At 42.2% G+C, this 17,911-nt stretch overlaps 5 protein-coding genes across 5 annotated transcripts in view; 2 read left to right on the top strand and 3 right to left on the bottom strand.

Annotated features, from left to right (window-relative positions):
- The window catches only part of LOC129407824 (WAP four-disulfide core domain protein 2-like), an 18,231-nt gene extending 16,024 nt beyond the window's left edge, over positions 1–2,207 (bottom strand). The window contains exon 1 of the mRNA XM_055149961.1: positions 2,198–2,207. Coding sequence (XP_055005936.1) covers positions 2,198–2,207 — 10 coding nt within the window. The remainder of the gene's footprint in view (positions 1–2,197) is intronic.
- A 282-nt stretch (positions 2,208–2,489) lies between these two features.
- LOC129407823 (WAP four-disulfide core domain protein 18-like) lies at positions 2,490–3,710 on the top strand. The gene is made up of 3 exons (XM_055149960.1): positions 2,490–2,564; positions 3,240–3,386; positions 3,538–3,710. Exons 1-3 carry the CDS (start codon positions 2,495–2,497, stop codon positions 3,708–3,710), a joined length of 390 nt encoding a protein of 129 aa, XP_055005935.1. The 5' UTR covers positions 2,490–2,494.
- Positions 3,711–4,055: 345 nt separating this feature from the next.
- On the top strand, positions 4,056–9,767 carry LOC129407822 (WAP four-disulfide core domain protein 2-like). Its single transcript, XM_055149959.1, has 4 exons — positions 4,056–4,134; positions 8,647–8,724; positions 9,263–9,409; positions 9,610–9,767. Exons 1-4 carry the CDS (start codon positions 4,056–4,058, stop codon positions 9,765–9,767), a joined length of 462 nt encoding a protein of 153 aa, XP_055005934.1.
- A 3,310-nt stretch (positions 9,768–13,077) lies between these two features.
- Positions 13,078–15,221, bottom strand: LOC129407821 (WAP four-disulfide core domain protein 2-like). Its single transcript, XM_055149958.1, has 4 exons — positions 15,146–15,221; positions 14,499–14,645; positions 14,161–14,330; positions 13,078–13,227 (listed from the first exon to the last, which is right to left on the bottom strand). The coding sequence occupies exons 1-4, from the start codon at positions 15,219–15,221 to the stop codon at positions 13,078–13,080; spliced, it is 543 nt and encodes a 180-aa protein (XP_055005933.1).
- A 1,759-nt stretch (positions 15,222–16,980) lies between these two features.
- noc3l (NOC3-like DNA replication regulator) overlaps positions 16,981–17,911 on the bottom strand; it is a 12,739-nt gene continuing 11,808 nt past the window's right edge. Inside the window, exon 21 of the mRNA XM_055150509.1 lies at positions 16,981–17,911. This exon is cut by the window's right edge and continues 813 nt beyond it. The gene's annotated coding sequence lies outside the window, so the exon portion shown is untranslated.

Genomic DNA, 17,911 nt, shown 5'->3' with positions numbered 1-17,911 from the left:
TGTGTGTGTATATGTGTGTGTGTGTGTGTGTGTGTGTGTTATGTGTGTGTGTGTGTGTGTGTGTATGTGTGTGTGTGTGTGTGTGTGTGTGTGTGTGTGTGTGTGTGTGTGTGTGTGTGTATGTGTGTGTGTGTATGTGTGTGTGTGTGTGTGTGTATGTATGTGTGTGTGTGATGTGTGTGTGTATGTGTGTATGTGTGTGTGTATGTGTGTGCTGTGTGTGCTTTGTGTGTCTTGAAAGTCACTATATCAATGCAATGATTAATGAATTAATTAAAAATGAATCATTTTTAGATTTATAATGACGTCGTCTGGACGTGGTTTTTCTGTCCTGTATCCAGTTTATTGAACAGAACCAGTAATGGAGCAGTAGTGTTTTGCAGATCTCACCTCAGCGTCTCAGGTTTGGGTTTTATTGGGTTTTTTTTAGGTGTTGCTGAGAATGTTGAGATGTTTACACATCAGCGTGGTGTGAGCGTCCTGGAAGAAGCCTGTGCTTTTATTGTGCTGCACTTATGTTCTGTTTGGACACAGTGAGTGTGTTTACATCAGTGTCCCGGTTATTATCCATGTTCCAGTTTGTCAGTATTCAGGATGTGCTGTTTCCGAGCGCTGAGAAACCGCGACACTCACGTCTCTGTGACATGAACAAATGCAGAATCACAGTTAAAAATACTCAGGCGCCAAAAATAAATCTAAATGAAAAAATGAAAAATGAAATGAATGAATGAAAAAATGTCTATTAATACAAGAAACGTCCGTCTGTGTCTCCTCCTGTTGGTTTGTCTCTGGAACCGCTCGTCCGACTGATCTCAAATTCAGAGGGTGTCATCCTAACAGGACGGTCGTGTGCAGCGACAAGTTTTGTGTTGTTAGGGCAAAAAACACCAATGAACATCTTTAGCACAAGAAGCTCAGGAGGCTCCTCACCTGTGGTTTCTCATGACCCGGATACTGAAGCCGGGATACTGCGTCTACATGCACCATGAGGAAACTGGGACACTCAAAAACCTGATCATAACCAGGACACTGATGCATGAAAACACACTCACTGTGTCACTGATAAAAGATAAAACTGAAGAACAGAAAAGTACAAACAATCAGACAAACACGTTTATCTAAACTATGAGTCGCCGCTTTGTTTGATAAAAATATGTGTCACTAAAACAAACTTTTCTGTGTTTGAAGTGAATCTCAAGATGAACATGAACAAAAGAAAAACTTCAGGTTTCAGGTTTTGTTTTTTTCTCTCCTCATTGTCACTTGGAAATAAATAAACTGCCCAATCTAAAAACGAAATATGTTTTATTATTTCTCTGTATCAGAGAAAAAACTCTTAACAAGTCAGTCCACTTCCACAGTGAAATAATATTTATTGATTGATTGATTTGTTTTTATTTCGAGTTTGTGCTGAGAGAGAAACAATAATCATATTTACTACATAAACAGTGTGAACAAGAGAAAAGCACATTTCTCCAAAAGGAAGAAGAAAAAACTCATATGAACCCAAACCTGCTCGTGACAGTTTCAAAAATGATGTTTTGCTTCTGAACATTGATCACAGAACTTTACAAACATTTACATACAGTAAAATAAATGACATACTGTGCAAACTAAATATAATTTTAACCCAAACCTTTTTTTTTTTTTTTTCCTGGTGGTTCTCACAGACTTTATTTTAAATTGACCCTGTCCCCTTCATTAATCGTGTACTTTTCATGTACTGAACAGTTTTTGGATCTTTAATGGCAACATATTTTTGTTTCTATTATACAAAAGCAAAGCAGTGTAGAATTTCACTCAAAACATTTTTATAATTTCATTTGTATGATCCAGGTAACCAGCCTCATGTTTTATTCTCACAGCACGTTTTTGTCATTTGAAAAGGGGAAGAAGTAAAGTTTGGTCATTGTTGCCCCAAATTTCAGTACAAAGTGTCAGGTGTGAAGTATGAGTGATCGATACGACATGTAAAGAGCCTTTTGATTTAGAAGGTTTTTCACTTTGTTGATTAGCTCAATACTTTTGAGACTTTAGATCAGGAGTCTCCAACCTGGAGCTCACCACCCCCTTCAAAGTAACTCACCAAAGGATTTCAAAATTATACCATTGTGCTGATGAATATCCTATTTTTCATTTTAATTTAATTTAAACAATTAGTAGTAATATAATGTGACAATTTTTTATTCTCCATTACCCTCCTCCATTGTCGCCAGTGGGGGGGGGAAATATATGTGTGTGTATGTATATATATATATAAAATGTATTTCTCATATAACCTGTGTATCGAATCTAACAGCTGCACTTTCTGCGTGACGGGAGTTTATTTACACTTTGATTGAGGTCAACATGAAGTAAATGATGAGTGAACTGTAGATTATCAAGTGGTTGTGCTGATGTGAGCTTCAGCGGGGCGGCTCTACAACAGCTTCAGGTGAATAAATAGAAGCTGTTCATGAGCTGAACATTTGTGTCTGTGTCTGCAGTGATGAAGATGAAGCACTCCGCCCTCTGCGTCCTGACTCTGGCTCTGGTCTTCGTGACTCTGCTCTCTGCTCACACAGGTCAGTCCATTTCACTTCACAAAACCTTCAAGGCCTTTAAACATTTGTAAAGACGAAATGCTGTTTGGTACGGAAGCCCTGAGCGGCAAGAGAAAAAAAACAAAAAACAAAAACAAAAAAAAGGCAAGTTTTTTGTTTTTTGTTTGGTTTGTTTTTTTCATTTTGCATCAGCAACTCAAGAAAAAAAAAATCTCTGTACTGTTTTTGTGTTTTTCTCTTATGTTTTTGTTGTCTTTAAAAAGTTAAAGACTTTTTTTTTTAGGATTTTTTTTTATTAGGAATTTTTTTTTTGTTATTTATTCATTTAGGATTTTTATTTAATTTTATTTTATTTTGTTTTTTTGTTGTTGTTTTTTTTTCCGGAAAAAAATTGCCATTGCTAAAAAAAAACAACACATACACTCAATTGACATACATCTCCCCCCCCCAATATCGTGGGCCATCACAATTTACAGAATCACAAGTTTCTTTGCTTTAATGCAGTGGTCGCCAACCTTTTTAGCTCCACAGACCAGTTTATGTCCAACAATAATTCACGGACCAGGGACAGCGGCAGCGCGGCATGATTTAGTCCTGGTTTAGTTCTGTTTTAGTCCTGGTTTAGATCTTGTTTAGCACCACCATGGAAACATCTGTAGACTTTTTCATACATTTTAATCCCTTAAATGTCCACAGTTGTGCCTAAGGACAAACCAGGATCATGTCCTGCTCAAAAGGGGTTTGGGAAGTGTGTCCATGAGTGTGACTCTGACCAGAACTGTCCTGGTGTTCTGAAGTGCTGCTCCACCGGCTGTGGGAAAACCTGCGAGTTGCCAGTCTTAGGTAAAACTCTCTTCAGTGTTTGTTTAGGTTCATTTGGAATTTCAGCTCATTTCTGAACAATCAGACAGAAATCACATCACTCACTCCACTGTAAATGTTTTTATCAGAAAATGATCAGATTTTTTTGTTTTTATGCTGTTTATCTTCACAGTGCCCAAACCAGGATCCAAACCAGGGTCATGCCCTCCTCCAATGCTTCACATCGTTGCTCACCACCCCCACCCGTGTGAAGATGAATGTGCAGCAGACTGCGAGTGTCCCAAGAACCTCAAATGCTGCTACGTCGGCTGTGGACGCCAGTGTGTGTGCCCTGTACACATATAAATACACAACAGAACCTGCTGATGTGTGTCCTGTTTTACTTTCTGTTTAATAAAGACGACACACTTCAACACTGAGTTTTCTTGTTGTTCTTTTAAACTGTTTCACACAGATTTATATTTCATCATTTACCTTTTTAATGTGTTTAGTTTGTCGGCTTTGGGTTTAATGGCACAGATTTGCACACAAACCTTAAAGGACACTGCAGCAGTTTATTCAGTTCATACATTCATACGTCCTGTGCCCAGATATCACTTTGTCAGTCTCATAACTGCTTAAATAATGTTGAGTATTGATGTAGCTTTATTTGTCAGTTTCTTCACATGTACAAGAAACACAAAGGAATCGATGTTGGACCTGTCGCCCCGTCCGTACATTTACAAACACATAAGACACGACATGGGCCGACTAGACGTGGACCGGACCAGTAGACAGAAGAAAACAATGCAGCAAAACATGAGGATATGAGGAGGAGAAAAAAAAGAGAACAGCCCCCAGACCATGCTCCTTAACTGAGGCATAGTATGGAACCAATGCACACACACACACACACACACACGCAAACACACACACCTCCGCCACATCAGCACATAATCAACACACAAGTACAGACATAACGAGTGGACGTGCAGCCGGGTGGAGATGGAGTTGAATTGGCCAAACGTACGCAGCAGCCGTCCAGATCCTGCAGCTTCAATAATGTTCTGTCCAAACTGAGTTTTCTGTCTCATTCTTCTCTCCAGACTCTGATTTGTCTGTAAGTGACACTGGTTTCATCTTCAGAGAAAAAGAGAATTTCAGATTTGATCAGATTAGTTAAAATGTTCTGTGGACTCATCAATTTGGAGAGACGTTTTATTATTTATTACTTCACTCAATCAACTTCCAGTTAGGGTCAGGGTTTTTCACACACTCTGAGCCAAACATCACTAATAAAGTTGCATCATTTCACTCAGTACTGAAATGTTTTTAGAGAAGGATTCATTGTACATCTTCATTCATTTACTCCAACCATTATTCAGTTTATTTGATGTTTTTCTTCTACAGTGTCAACTCACTCAGTCACCTGCTGTGGAGTTTATTTAGGTTTTCTGGGTGAAGTTCACAGACGATAAATGATCATTAATTCTATTATTATTATTATTGTTGCAAAAAAAACAAAACAGAACAAATAAACCAACATCCATCCATCCATCCATTTTCGTCCGCTTATCCGGGGCCGGGTCGCGGGGGGAGCAGCCTAAGCAGGGACTCCCAGACTTCCTTCACCCCAGACACGTCCTCCAGCTCCTCCGGGGGGACCCCGAGGTGTTCCCAGGCCAGTCCAGAGACATAGTCCCTCCAGTGTGTCCTGGGTCTTCCCCGGGGCCTCCTCCCGGTGGGACATGCCCAGAACACCTCCCGAGGGAGGCGCCCAGGAGGCATCCGGAACAGATGCCCGAGCCTCAACTGGCTCCTCTCGACGTGGAGGAGCAGCGGCTCTACTCCGAGCTCCTCCCGTGTGACTGAGCTCCTCATCCTATCTCTAAGGGAGACGCCCAGCCACCCTGCGGAGGAAACTCATTTCAAGCGCTTGTATCCGCGATCTTGTCCTTTCGGTCACTACCCAGAGCTCATGACCAGAGGTGAGAGTAGGAACGAAGACTGACCGGTAAATCAAGACCTATCGGCTCAGCTCCTCTTCACCACAACGGTCCGATACAGCGACCGCATCACTGCCGAAACTGCACCGATCCGCCTGTCAATCTCACGTTCCGTCCTCCCTCACTCGTGAACAAGACCCCGAGATACTTGAACTCCTCCACTTGAGGCAAAGACTCCCCACCACCACGGAGAGGGCAAGACACCTTTTTCCGGTCGAGAACCATGGCCTCGATTTGGAGGAGTTGATCTTCATCCCAGCCGCTTCACACTCGGCTGCAAACCGCCCAGTGCACATTGCAGGTCCTGGTTCGATGAAGCCAACAGGACAACATCGTCCGCAAACAGCAGAGATGAAATCCTGTGGTCCCCGAACCGGACCCCCTCCGCCCCTGACTGCGCCTAGAAATTCTGTCCATAAATACAATGAACAGAACGGTGACAAAGGGCAGCCCTGGCGGAGTCCAACATGCACCGGGAACAGGTCTGACTTACTGCCGGGCAATGCGAACACAGCTCCTGCTCCGGTCATACAGGGACCGGACAGCCTTAGCAAAGGGCCCCGGACCCATACTCCCAGAGCACCCCCACAGGACACCACGAGGGACACGGTCGAATGCCTTCTCCAGATCCACAAAACACATGTGGACTGGTTGGGCAAACTCCCATGACCCTCGAGCACCCGATGGAGAGTGTAGAGCTGGTCCAGTGTTCCACGGCCAGGACGAAAACCACACTGCTCCTCCTGAATCCGAGGTTCGATTATCGGCCGGATTCTCCTCTCCAGTACCCTGGCATAGACCTTACGGGAAGGCTGAGAAGTGTGATCCCCCTATAGTTGGAAACACACCCTCCGGTCCCCTTCTTATACAGAGGGACCACCACCCCGGTTTGCCAGTCCAGAGGTACTGTCCCCGACCGCCACGCGATGTTGAAGAGGCGTGTCAGCCAAGACAGCCCACAACATCCAGAGACTTAAGGTACTCAGGACGGATCTCATCCAACCCCGGAGCCTTGCCACCAAGGAGCTTGCCAACCACCTCAGTGACTTCGGCCAGGGTGATGGATGAGTCCGCCTCCGAGTCCCCAGCCTCGGCCTCCTCCTCGGAAGACGTGACGGTGGGATTGAGGAGATCCTCAAAGTATTCCTTCCACCGCCGGACAACGTCCCCAGTCGAGGTCAGCAGCTCTTCCCCCGCACTGTAAACAGTGTTGGTGAAGAACTGCTTTCCCCTCCTGAGGCGCCGGACGGTTTGCCAGAATCTCTTTGAGGCCGTCCGATAGTCCTTCTCCATGGCCTCCCCGAATAAATAAACAAACAAACAAACAAAAAAACTGCGCCCTGAATTTCTGTCAGTCTCATCTGGTCACCCTGGTTTATTCCATTTTACATTTCAGATTCATAATTCAGTGTAATCTCACCATTCACCAGCAGAGGGCGACATCTGCACCTAATTTAGACCTGACCCTGGGTGCTCCCTTAGAGACAGGGTGAGGAGCTCAGTCACACGGGAGGAGCTCAGAGTAGAGCCGCTGCTCCTCCACATGGAGAGGGCGTCTCCTTGGGAGGTGTTCATGTCCCACCAGGAGGAGGCCCCCGGGGGAAGACTCGCTGAAGGGACTATGTCTCTGGACTGGCCTGGGAACACCTCAGGGTCCCCCCAGAGGAGACCCCGAGGATATTCCGGTCATGTCAGTATTCAGGATGTGCTGTTTCCGAGCGCTGAGAAACCGCGACACTCACGTCTCTGTGACATGAACAAATGCAGAATCACAGATTCTTGACATAATCTTACAAATGCACAAGCACCAAAAGTTTATTTATCTATTAATGCAAGAAGCGTCCGTCTGTGTCTCCTCCTGTTGGTTTGTTGGTTTGTTTCTCGTCCGACTCGTCTCAGATTTGGTGGGTGTCGTCCTCATGGGTCGGGCGTGTGCAGTGCCAAGTTTCATGTTGTTAGGGCAAAAAATGCCAAAGACACGTGTCAATCACACACGAGCGCTCTGTGTGTGACACACAGTTCAAACCGACACAATCAGACACATTTTCATTTGTGCTGCTCTAATCAAATCACATTATTTGATTGTTACTTCTGCTTCCTGCTCCTTTCACCTGATCTCACCAACTTCAACAAAACAACAGCACAACACTCTGGCTCTTCTTCTACCACAGAGGTCCCCAACACCCGGGCCGCGAACCAGAACCGGGCCAAGTACCAGAACCGGGCCATGGGTCGTTTGGTACCGAGCATGAATACTGAAACCAGGATATTGAAACCGGGACACTGACACTGGAAAACTGCGTCTACATGCACCACGACGAAACCTCAAAAACCTGATCATAACCAGGACACTGATGCATGAAAACACACTCACTGTGTCACTGATAAAAGATAAAACTGAAGAACAGAAAAGTACAAACAATCAGACAAACACGTTTATCTAAACTATGAGTCGCCGCTTTGTTTGATAAAAATATGTGTCACTAAAACAAACTTTTCTGTGTTTGAAGTGAATCTCAAGATGAACATGAACAAAAGAAAAACTTCAGGTTTCAGGTTTTGTTTTTTCTCTCCTCATTGTCACTTGGAAATAAATAAACTGCCCAATCTAAAAATGAAATATGTTTTATTATTTCTCTGTGTCAGTTACGTGAGTAAAAGTTCTTAACAGGTCGTTCCACTTCCACATTTACATCATATTTACATTTTTTCCACGATTATTGAAATCCAATTCTTTCCATTATCCAGGTCAGTGTCCCCAACCTTTTTACCTCCACAGACCAGTTTAGACCTGGTTTAGACCTGGTTTAGACCTGGTTTTAGTTCTGGATTTAGACCTGGTTTAGACCTGGATTAGTCCTGGTACTGGGTACTGGTCCGTGGCCCGGGGGGTTGGGGGACTCTTGACTCTTGATCTCGTTGACTCAAATACAAAGTAAATCATCCAAAAGTCCCTCTGTATGTTTTAATATCACTGAACCACGCAGCTCTAAACATTATTCATATATTTGTCCTGGAAAAGATTTGATTTGTGGAATTTTAACACAATAAAATTGACACAACAAAACAAAAAACTGTTTATTGAATCTACCAAGTGTCAAATCAGTCATCAGTAAATCATATCAACTGGAGTTTATTTACACTTTGATTGAGGTCAACATGAAGTAAATGATGAGTGAACTGTAGATTATCAAGTGGTTGTGCTGATGTGAGCTTCAGCGGGGCGGCTCTACAACAGCTTCAGGTGAATAAATAGAAGCTGTTCATGAGCTGAACATTTGTGTCTGTGTCTGCAGTGATGAAGATGAAGCACTCCGCCCTCTGCGTCCTGACTCTGGCTCTGGTCTTCGTGACTCTGCTCTCTGCTCACACAGGTCAGTCCATTTCACTTCACAAAACCTTCAAGGCCTTTAAACATTTGTAAAGACGAAATGCTGTTTGGTACAGAAGCCCTGAGCGGCAAGAGAGAGAGAGAGAAAGAGGCACTTCATTTGGGCTCAATTTACATATATTTATATATGTATATATATATATATATAATATATATATTATATATATTATATATATATAATATATATAAAGTCTTAATTAGTTTTTTGTTTGTTTGTTTTATTTTGCATTAACAACTCAAAAATGATTTTTTTTCTCTAGTTTTTGCATTTTTCTCTTGTGTTATCGTTGTCTTTAAAGTTAAAAAAACATTTTTTTCTTTTATGAATTTTTTTCCCTTTTTTTAAAAGAATTTTTAAATTTATTAAATTTTTAGGATTTTTTTTTTTTTTTTTTTTTTAAGAAAAATACTTGTTTAGTTCTGTTTTTGTCCTGTTTTAGATCAGTTTTAGATCTTGTTTAGCACCACCATGGAAACATCTGTAGACTTTTCATACATTTGAATCCCTTAAATGTCCACAGTTGTGCCTAAGGACAAACCAGGATCATGTCCTGCTCAAAAGGGGTTTGGGAAGTGTGTCCATGAGTGTGACTCTGACCAGAACTGTCCTGGTGTTCTGAAGTGCTGCTCCACCGGCTGTGGGAAAACCTGCGAGTTGCCAGTCTTAGGTAAAACTCTCTTCAGTGTTTGTTTAGGTCATTTGGAATTTCATCTTTTTTCTGAACAATCAGACAGAAATCACATCACTCACTCCACTGTAAATGTTTTTATTTGACTCTGGAGACTCCGGACATCAGAAAATGATCAGATTTTTTCTGTTCATGTAAAAATAACACTGAGACTGTTTTTATGCTGTTTATCTTCACAGTGATCAAACCAGGATCCAGACCAGGAGTATGCCCTCCTCCAAATCCTCACCTCCTCCCGTGTGATGATGAATGTGCAGCAGACTGCGAGTGTCCCAAGAACCTCAAATGCTGCTTCAGCGGCTGTGGACTCCAGTGTCTGTGCCCTGTATACAAATAAATACACAACAGAACCTGCTGATGTGTGTCCTGTTTTACTTTCTGTTTAATAAAGACGACACACTTCAACACTGAGTTTTCTTGTTGTTCTTTTAAACTGTTTCACACAGATTTATATTGCTCCTGAACTGAGGCATAGTATGGAACTAATGCACACACACACACACATATATACACACACATATATACACACACACACATATATACACACACACATATACACACACACACACACACAAACACACACACACACATATACATATATATATATATACAACACACGCAAACACACAAACACCTCCGCCACATCAGCACATAATCAACACACAAGTACAGACATAACGAGTGGACGTGCAGCCGGGTGGAGATGGAGTTGAATTGGCCAAACGTACGCAGCAGCCGTCCAGATCCTGCAGCTTCAATAATGTTCTGTCCAAACTGAGTTTTCTGTCTCATTCTTCTCTCCAGACTCTGATTTGTCTGTAAGTGACACTGGTTTCATCTTCAGAGAAAAAGAGAATTTCAGATTTGATCAGATTAGTTAAAATGTTCTGTGGACTCATCAATTTGGAGAGACGTTTTATTATTTATTACTTCACTCAATCAACTTCCAGTTAGGGTCAGGGTTTTTCACACACTCTGAGCCAAACATCACTAATAAAGTTGCATCATTTCACTCAGTACTGAAATGTTTTTAGAGAAGGATTCATTGTACATCTTCATTCATGTTGTTTCATGTTGTTAGGGCAAAAAATGCCAAAGACACGTGTCAATCACACACGAGCGCTCTGTGTGTGACACACAGTTCAAACCGACACAATCAGACACATTTTCATTTGTGCTGCTCTAATCAAATCACATTATTTGATTGTTACTTCTGCTTCCTGCTCCTTTCACCTGATCTCACCAACTTCAACAAAACAACAGCACAACAGAACTACAGGTCCCCAACACCCGGAGCAGAACCAGAACCGGGCCATGGGTCATTTGGTATCGGTCACAAAAGCCACAAAAGCCCCCCCCCCCCTCATACTCTTTCAAACTTTAGCTCCAAAAGGATTCAGTGATGATTTTAATCTAAGCATCTGTTTGCATTTCTGATATCATTAAGTCTCTTTTTTCTGGTGGGTTGGACATGGGCTCGATTTTAAGATCCATTGTGTATATAAACAGTGTTGGGAAGGTGACTTTTAAAATATATTCCCCTACAGATTACAGATTACATAGCCCAAAATGTAGTTTGTAAGAGAATCCATTAAAGGGATAGTTCAGGATTTTTGACATAAATCTGTGTGTCATCCCCGTCAGCAGTGTCGTGCATCAACACCGACTTACCCCCGACAGCGTCCGGTGAGCCCAGATACTGGCCGTTTTCGGTGCTGACGAAAGTCGTCCGGCAAGTTGGCTGGAGACAGAATAATAAAGTGTTTTTCTTCTCAAAACAACATGTGTTCAAAAGAGTGATACATTTGCATCACAAAACCATCGTCGCCTAAAAAGTCAGACCTCATAATCACTTGGCACTATTTTCTTTCCGTTCGTATCACTGCGCGCTGCCGCCAGCTGACAGCCGCACACGAATCCATCACTTTCTGCAGCTGTTCGGCAGTGTTTACATGCGCAGACCGCGACGTGAGAGAGCTAACGAGAGAGCTAGAGCCATAAGTATATAAGTTAGTATAAGACACATAAGAATATATCTAAAAAAATGGTGCGAACTCTTGATTATCCAGGCTGTAACAACAAAAATCTGGCTGAATCTCCACGCACATGTCACCGTTTTCCTGTCACGGACTTTGCGCTGAGGAAACTTTGGCTTCTTGCCTTAGACTTCAATGTGGAAACCAAACCAGGTAAGAAGAAGAAGGAAGAAGTGCCGCTGTGTTTACAAGAGAACAGGTTCAAGAATCAGCTGTAACTCTGTGTGCAGTAAATCACTCAGTGTCATATCACCAGTGAAGCTTCTACAAAACGTAACTTTATAAGTCGACTGTTATTACTATTGTAAATGTCACGTACACTGTTGGCAGCAGCGACGTGGACGTGTGGATGATTCCATGTTTCTGTTAGTCGTCCATGCTTCAGTCACAGTGGAGACTCTATGTTCGCTGTGTACGAGTTTATAAATGAGGTGATGGTGATTGTGGCTCACTCGGTCTCTCACGGCTCCAGATTCAACTTGTTCCACTTCTCTTTCTCTCTTCTCTCTCTGCTCGTTCTAACTCCATCTGGCGAAATTCGGCATCAGTATATTCGGGTTCACAAAGATCTCCCCTTGGCTCTGAGCTAAAGGCAAAGTCTTTATTGTTGGTGTTGTAATCAGACATGTTGTTGTCGCTAATATTCCGAGCAGTAAACAAAGTGAACCAGGTGATACGAACGGAAAGAAAATAGTGCCAAGCGATAATGAGGTCTGACTTTTTAGGCGACGATGGTTTTGTGATGCAAATGTGTCACTCTTTTGAACACATGTTGTTTTGAGAAGAAAAACGCTTTATTATTCTGTCCCGAGCACAACTTGCCGGACGACTTTCGTCAGCACCGAAAACGGCCAGTATCTGGGCTCACCGGACGCTGTCGGGGGTAAAGTCAGTGTTGATGCACGACACTGCTGACGGGGGACGACACACAGATTTATGTCAAAAATCCCGACCTATCCCTTTAAGTTACTTAAGGTGAGTTATGTAATCTGAATACTTTTGATTACTTGATTTTCTGTAGAGAAGCAACGACGAGAATATTTTCACATAAGATATTTTGTCCTGATAAAAGAAAATAAAAAGCCCAGAGTTTACTGAACCAAATTAAAAATATTCTTGATAGAAGAGAAGGAGACACGTCCACACAGCAGGATTTAGTCCTGTTAAATCCTGTTTGAGACAGAGTTTAGACCAGGTTTAGACATGGTTTAGTCCTGGTTTAGACCTGGTTTAGTCCTGGTTTAGACATGGTTTAGACCTGGTTTAGTCCTGGTTTAGACCTGGTTTAGTCCTGGTTTAGACCTGGTTTAGACCTGGTTTTGTCCTGGTTTAGACCTGGTTTAGACCTGGTTTTGTCCTGGTTTAGACCTGGTTTAGACCTGGTTTTGTTATGCACCACAGGAGTGGACCCAAAAAAGACTCAAAACGAGAACCACAAATACAAAAGTAACAAAGGTTTATTGACCAGGGAGGAAGAGGCGGTGGAGGAATGAGGAGCCAGGAGCCGGAATGCAGGAGTCTTCGACAGCAGGAACTAGGAAATTCAAAAATGCAGGTAAGTAAACTGAAAGTGAAGTAGAATCAAAAACTGAGCCGACTGGAAGATCACCATCAGGTAGACGAAACAACCTGGCAGAGTCTGGCAGGAGAGCTGGGCATTTGTAGCAGACTTGATTGCAGATGGGGGCAGGTGCTCCCAGCAGACTCCGCCCACGTCCACACACAGAAGACTCCGGTCTCGGGCAGTGACAGGTTTAGTGTCTGGCAATGAGTGGAATTACCCAAAAAAAAAAAAAAAGCCCAAAATGTGAAAACAGGAAAATACCGTCATGTAATCCATTTATTTCAACAAAGTAACTGTAATCTAATTACCACTCACTTACACAGTAACTATAACTGAATACAGTTACTCAGATTTGTACTCTGATTACGTAACTCTGGTACATGTAATCTGTTACTCCACAACACTGTATATATAGATGTGTACGTGACATAATAATAATAGTAATATTTTATATTTGGGTGAATATATATGTACTATGTCTATATGTATCCAGATATTCTTCTTATTGTTATTCAATGATTTTTCTATTATTATTATTATTACACTGTATGTTGATTGTCTTAGTTGTTTTGAATTATGGGGTTTTGGGTGCACTGTTTCTTTAGGACCTGTCGCCCTTGGGTGCCAGCCACACCCTATTTAAGATGACCACCTGAGCTCTCATTCTATTTGCCTGACGAAAACCTCGTGCCGAAACGTTTCACGGTTTGTCTGAATAAATCTCACAATTTGCAGGTAAGACGGTGTGGGGGATTTTTCTCTATGTTCTTGGGCTGCTCCAACGCACCGTCTCAAGTAACTAATGTGCAAAGTTCTCATTCTTTTATACTTTATGAATGAAATAAATAAACAAATAAATAAATACATAAATATTTGGGCCCTGGAAATATGAATGTATGAACTGAATAAACTGCTGCAGTGTCCTTTAAGGTTTGTGTGCAAATCTGTGACATTAAACCCAAAACCGACAAACTAAACACATTAAAAAGGTAAATGATGAAATATAAATCTGTGTGAAACAGTTTAAAAGAACAACAAGAAAACTCAGTGTTGAAGTGTGTCGTCTTTATTAAACAGAAAGTAAAACAGGACACACATCAGCAGGTTCTGTTGTGTATTTATATGTGTACAGGGCACACACACTGGCGTCCACAGCCGACGTAGCAGCATTTGAGGTTCCTGGGACACTCGCAGTCTGCTGCACATTCATCTTCACATGGGTGGGGGTGGTGGGGGTGGTGAGGAAAGAAGGGAAGCATTTGAGGAGGGCATGACCCTGGTTTGGATCCTGGTTTGGGCCCTGTGAAGATAAACAGCATAAAAACCAAAAAATCATTTTCTGATGTCCGGAGTCTCCAGAGTCAAATAAAAACATTTACAGTGGAGTGAGTGATGTAATTTCTGTCTGATTGTTCAGAAATGAGCTGAAATTCCAGATGAACCAAACAAACACTGAAGAGAGTTTTACCTAAGACTGGCAACTCGCAGGATTTCCCACAGCTGCTGGAGCAGCACTTCATAACACCAGGACAGTCATGGTCAGAGTCGCACGGAGGGAAACAGAACCCCTTCACCTTTTGAGCAGGACATGATCCCGGTTTGTCCTTAGGCACAACTGTGAACATTTAAGAGATTAAAATGTATGAAAAAAGCCAATAGATGTCTCCATGGTGGTGCTAAGGTCTAAACCAGGACTAAATCTGAACTAAACCAGTACTAAACCAGGACTAATATAGAATTAAACCAGGACTAAATCATGCCGCGCCGCTGCAGTCCCTGGTCCGTGATATATTGTCGGACATAAACCCGGTCTGTGGAGCTAAAAAGGTTGGGGACCACTGCATTAAAGAAGCAAAGAAACATTTGATCAATTGTGACATCCCACAATACTGAAAAAAAATATTATATATATTATATATATATATATATATATATATATATATATATATATATATATATATATAGTCTAACTTTTCAAAGATAACAAAAACACAAGAGAAAAAAAAAGTGCCTTTTTTTTCTCTCTCTTGCCGCTCAGGGCTTCTGTACCAAACAGCATTTCGTCTTTACAAATGTTTAAAGGCTTGAAGGTTTTGTGAAGTGAAATGGACTGACCTGTGTGAGCAGAGAGCAGAGTCACGAAGACCAGAGCCAGAGTCAGGACGCAGAGGGCGGAGTGCTTCATCTTCATCACTGCAGACACAGACACAAATGTTCAGCTCATGAACAGCTTCTATTTATTCACCTGAAGCTGTTGTAGAGCCGCCCCGCTGAAGCTCACATCAGCACAACCACTTGATAATCTACAGTTCACTCATCATTTACTTCATGTTGACCTCAATCAAAGTGTAAATAAACTCCAGTTGATATGATTTACTGATGACTGATTTGACACTTGGTAGATTCAATAAACAGTTTTTTGTTTTGTTGTGTCAATTTTATTGTGTAAAAATCCCCCAAATCAAACCTTTTCCTGGGACACATACATGAATAATGTTTAGAGCTGCGTGGTTCTGTCATGATTTACTTTGTATTTGAGTAAACGAGATCAAGGGTCCCCAACCCCCTGGGCCGTGGACCAGTCCCCCTGTTAGTTATGATTCCATTGTACAAGAATATAAATCTACTTGCACAAATAACACACAAAAAAATAAATCGACTTTCTTACATAGTTTACTTACATTTACTTTTAGGACGACTTACTCAGCCTACTTATTTGACTTAATCATAAATCAGGTCGACGTGTTGATTTGTCACATTTATCATTTTGTTGTCCTTCATCTCATCCCGGAGACTCACACAGAGATAAAACCGGGTCAGAAAGAACTCTGTGTTTCAAAATAAAACACTTTATCTGCGCTGATTAAACGAGCGAGTGTAAAAATCTGTAGATGTGGACGTCATTAGTGGAGCAAAAAATAACGAGGGCGAATTCAGATCTAATCGTTGGACCTTGAGACGTAAACAGACACAGACGCCGCAGAAATCTTTATTTGTTTTTATAAATTAGAGACGATTGTTTAATGTTACATTTTGACTCTGTGTTAGTTGTGGGTTTGTCACTTGTGTAGAAGCCTTGAATATTTCACTGCAAAACTGTAAAATCACAAAACCACAAAATGAACCTTAAAGTCACAGACACAGGCCCATGTGATTTTAATAAACTATTTTAAATATCATATTACAAATCATGATCACGTAGACTAAAGGTAAAAGTACGAGGATGTAAATGTGACGAAATCTAAACAAAAATGGACTAAACCAGGTCTGAAACAGGATTAAAACAGGACTAATCAAGGTCTAATCCAGGACTAAACCAGGACTAAACCAAGACTAAACCAGGGCGAAACCAGGACTAAACCCGTCTATGTCTATATGTATCCAGATATTCTTCTTATTGTTATTCAATGATTTTTCTATTATTATTATTATTACACTGTATGTTGATTGTCTTAGTTGTTTTGAATTATGGGGTTTTGGGTGCACTGTTTCTTTAGGACCTGTCGCCCTTGGGTGCCAGCCACACCCTATTTAAGATGACCACCTGAGCTCTCATTCTATTTGCCTGACGAAAACCTCGAAAAACAAAACAAAAACATTTCACAGTTTGTCTGAATAAATCTCACAATTTGCAGGTAAGACGGTGTGGGGGATTTTTCTCTATGTTCTTGGGCTGCTCCAACGCACCGTCTCAAGTAACTAATGTGCAAAGTTCTCATTCTTTTATACTTTATGAATGAAATAAATAAACAAATAAATAAATACATAAATATTCGGGCCCTGGAAATATGAATGTATGAACTGAATAAACTGCTGCAGTGTCCTTTAAGGTTTGTGTGCAAATCTGTGACATTAAACCCAAAACCGACAAACTAAACACATTAAAAAGGTAAATGATGAAATATAAATCTGTGTGAAACAGTTTAAAAGAACAACAAGAAAACTCAGTGTTGAAGTGTGTCGTCTTTATTAAACAGAAAGTAAAACAGGACACACATCAGCAGGTTCTGTTGTGTATTTATATGTGTACAGGGCACACACACTGGCGTCCACAGCCGACGTAGCAGCATTTGAGGTTCTTGGGACACTCGCAGTCTGCTGCACATTCATCTTCACACGGGTGGGGGTGGTGGTGGTGATGAAGTGGAGGAGGGCATGATCCTGGTTTGGATTCTGGTTTATTTACAGTGGAGTGAGTGATGTGATTTCAGCTCTTCAGAACACCAGGACAGTTCTGGTCAGAGTCACACTCATGGACACAGATCCCCTTCCCCTTTGGAGCAGGACATGATCCTGGTTTCTCCTCACCTCCAGTGCCAGCCACCAGCGAGCGCCTGGTGGCCGGGCCTTCCCCCGCGACCCGGCCCCGGATAAGCGGAAGAAAATGGATGGATGGATGGAACTTTGAAAAATATGTCTTGTCTCATTATTGTAGATCCAGTCCTGTGTCATGTGTGGAAATTCTCTCTCATTCGGGCCGGGCTCAGCCCGAAGGAGCGACATGTGGCCGTGAGTCAGGGGAGGATGGAGCGTGAGATTGACAGGTGGATCGGTGCAGCGTCTGCAGTGATGCGGTCGCTGTATCGGACCGTTGTGGTGAAGCGGGAGCTGAGCCAAAAGGCAAAGCTCTCGATTTACCGGTCAGTCTTTGTTCCTACTCTCACCTCTGGTCATGAGCTCTGGGTAATGACCAAAAGGACAAGATCGTGGATACAAGCGCTTGAAATGAGTTTCCTCTGCAGAGCGTCTGGGTGCTCCCTTAGAGACAGAGTGAGGAGCTCAGTCACATGGGAGGAGCTCGGAGTAGAGCCGCTGCTCCTCCACGTCGAGAGGAGCCAGCTGAGGTGGTTCGGGCGTCTCCCTCAGGAGGTGTTCAGGGCA

This window comes from Boleophthalmus pectinirostris, unplaced genomic scaffold, assembly GCF_026225935.1.
Source record: "Boleophthalmus pectinirostris isolate CB_2022bp ecotype Guang Dong unplaced genomic scaffold, ASM2622593v1 HiC_scaffold_14, whole genome shotgun sequence".
Classification (NCBI taxonomy): Eukaryota; Metazoa; Chordata; class Actinopteri; order Gobiiformes; family Gobiidae; genus Boleophthalmus; species Boleophthalmus pectinirostris.
The sequence above is the reverse complement of the archived record's forward strand: the minus strand, read 5'-3'. Positions and strand labels throughout refer to the sequence as shown.

Bases quoted from the DNA above. Each gene is read 5' to 3' on its own strand.
- LOC129407821 (XM_055149958.1), bottom strand. From the start codon at position 15,221: ATGAAGATGAAGCACTCCGCCCTCTGCGTCCTGACTCTGGCTCTGGTC. The intron at 14,646-15,145 runs GTCAGTCCATTT...AAATGTTCACAG, and splicing joins TCTGCTCTCTGCTCACACAG to TTGTGCCTAAGGACAAACCG. The intron at 13,228-14,160 runs GTACACATATAA...ACTCATTGCCAG, and splicing joins GACGCCAGTGTGTGTGCCCT to ACACTAAACCTGTCACTGCC.
- LOC129407823 (XM_055149960.1), top strand. From the start codon at position 2,495: ATGAAGCACTCCGCCCTCTGCGTCCTGACTCTGGCTCTGGTCTTCGTG. The intron at 2,565-3,239 runs GTCAGTCCATTT...AAATGTCCACAG, and splicing joins TCTGCTCTCTGCTCACACAG to TTGTGCCTAAGGACAAACCA. The intron at 3,387-3,537 runs GTAAAACTCTCT...TTATCTTCACAG, and splicing joins CTGCGAGTTGCCAGTCTTAG to TGCCCAAACCAGGATCCAAA.
- LOC129407822 (XM_055149959.1), top strand. From the start codon at position 4,056: ATGTTGGACCTGTCGCCCCGTCCGTACATTTACAAACACATAAGACAC. The intron at 4,135-8,646 runs GTAGACAGAAGA...CTGTGTCTGCAG, and splicing joins ACTAGACGTGGACCGGACCA to TGATGAAGATGAAGCACTCC. The intron at 8,725-9,262 runs GTCAGTCCATTT...AAATGTCCACAG, and splicing joins TCTGCTCTCTGCTCACACAG to TTGTGCCTAAGGACAAACCA.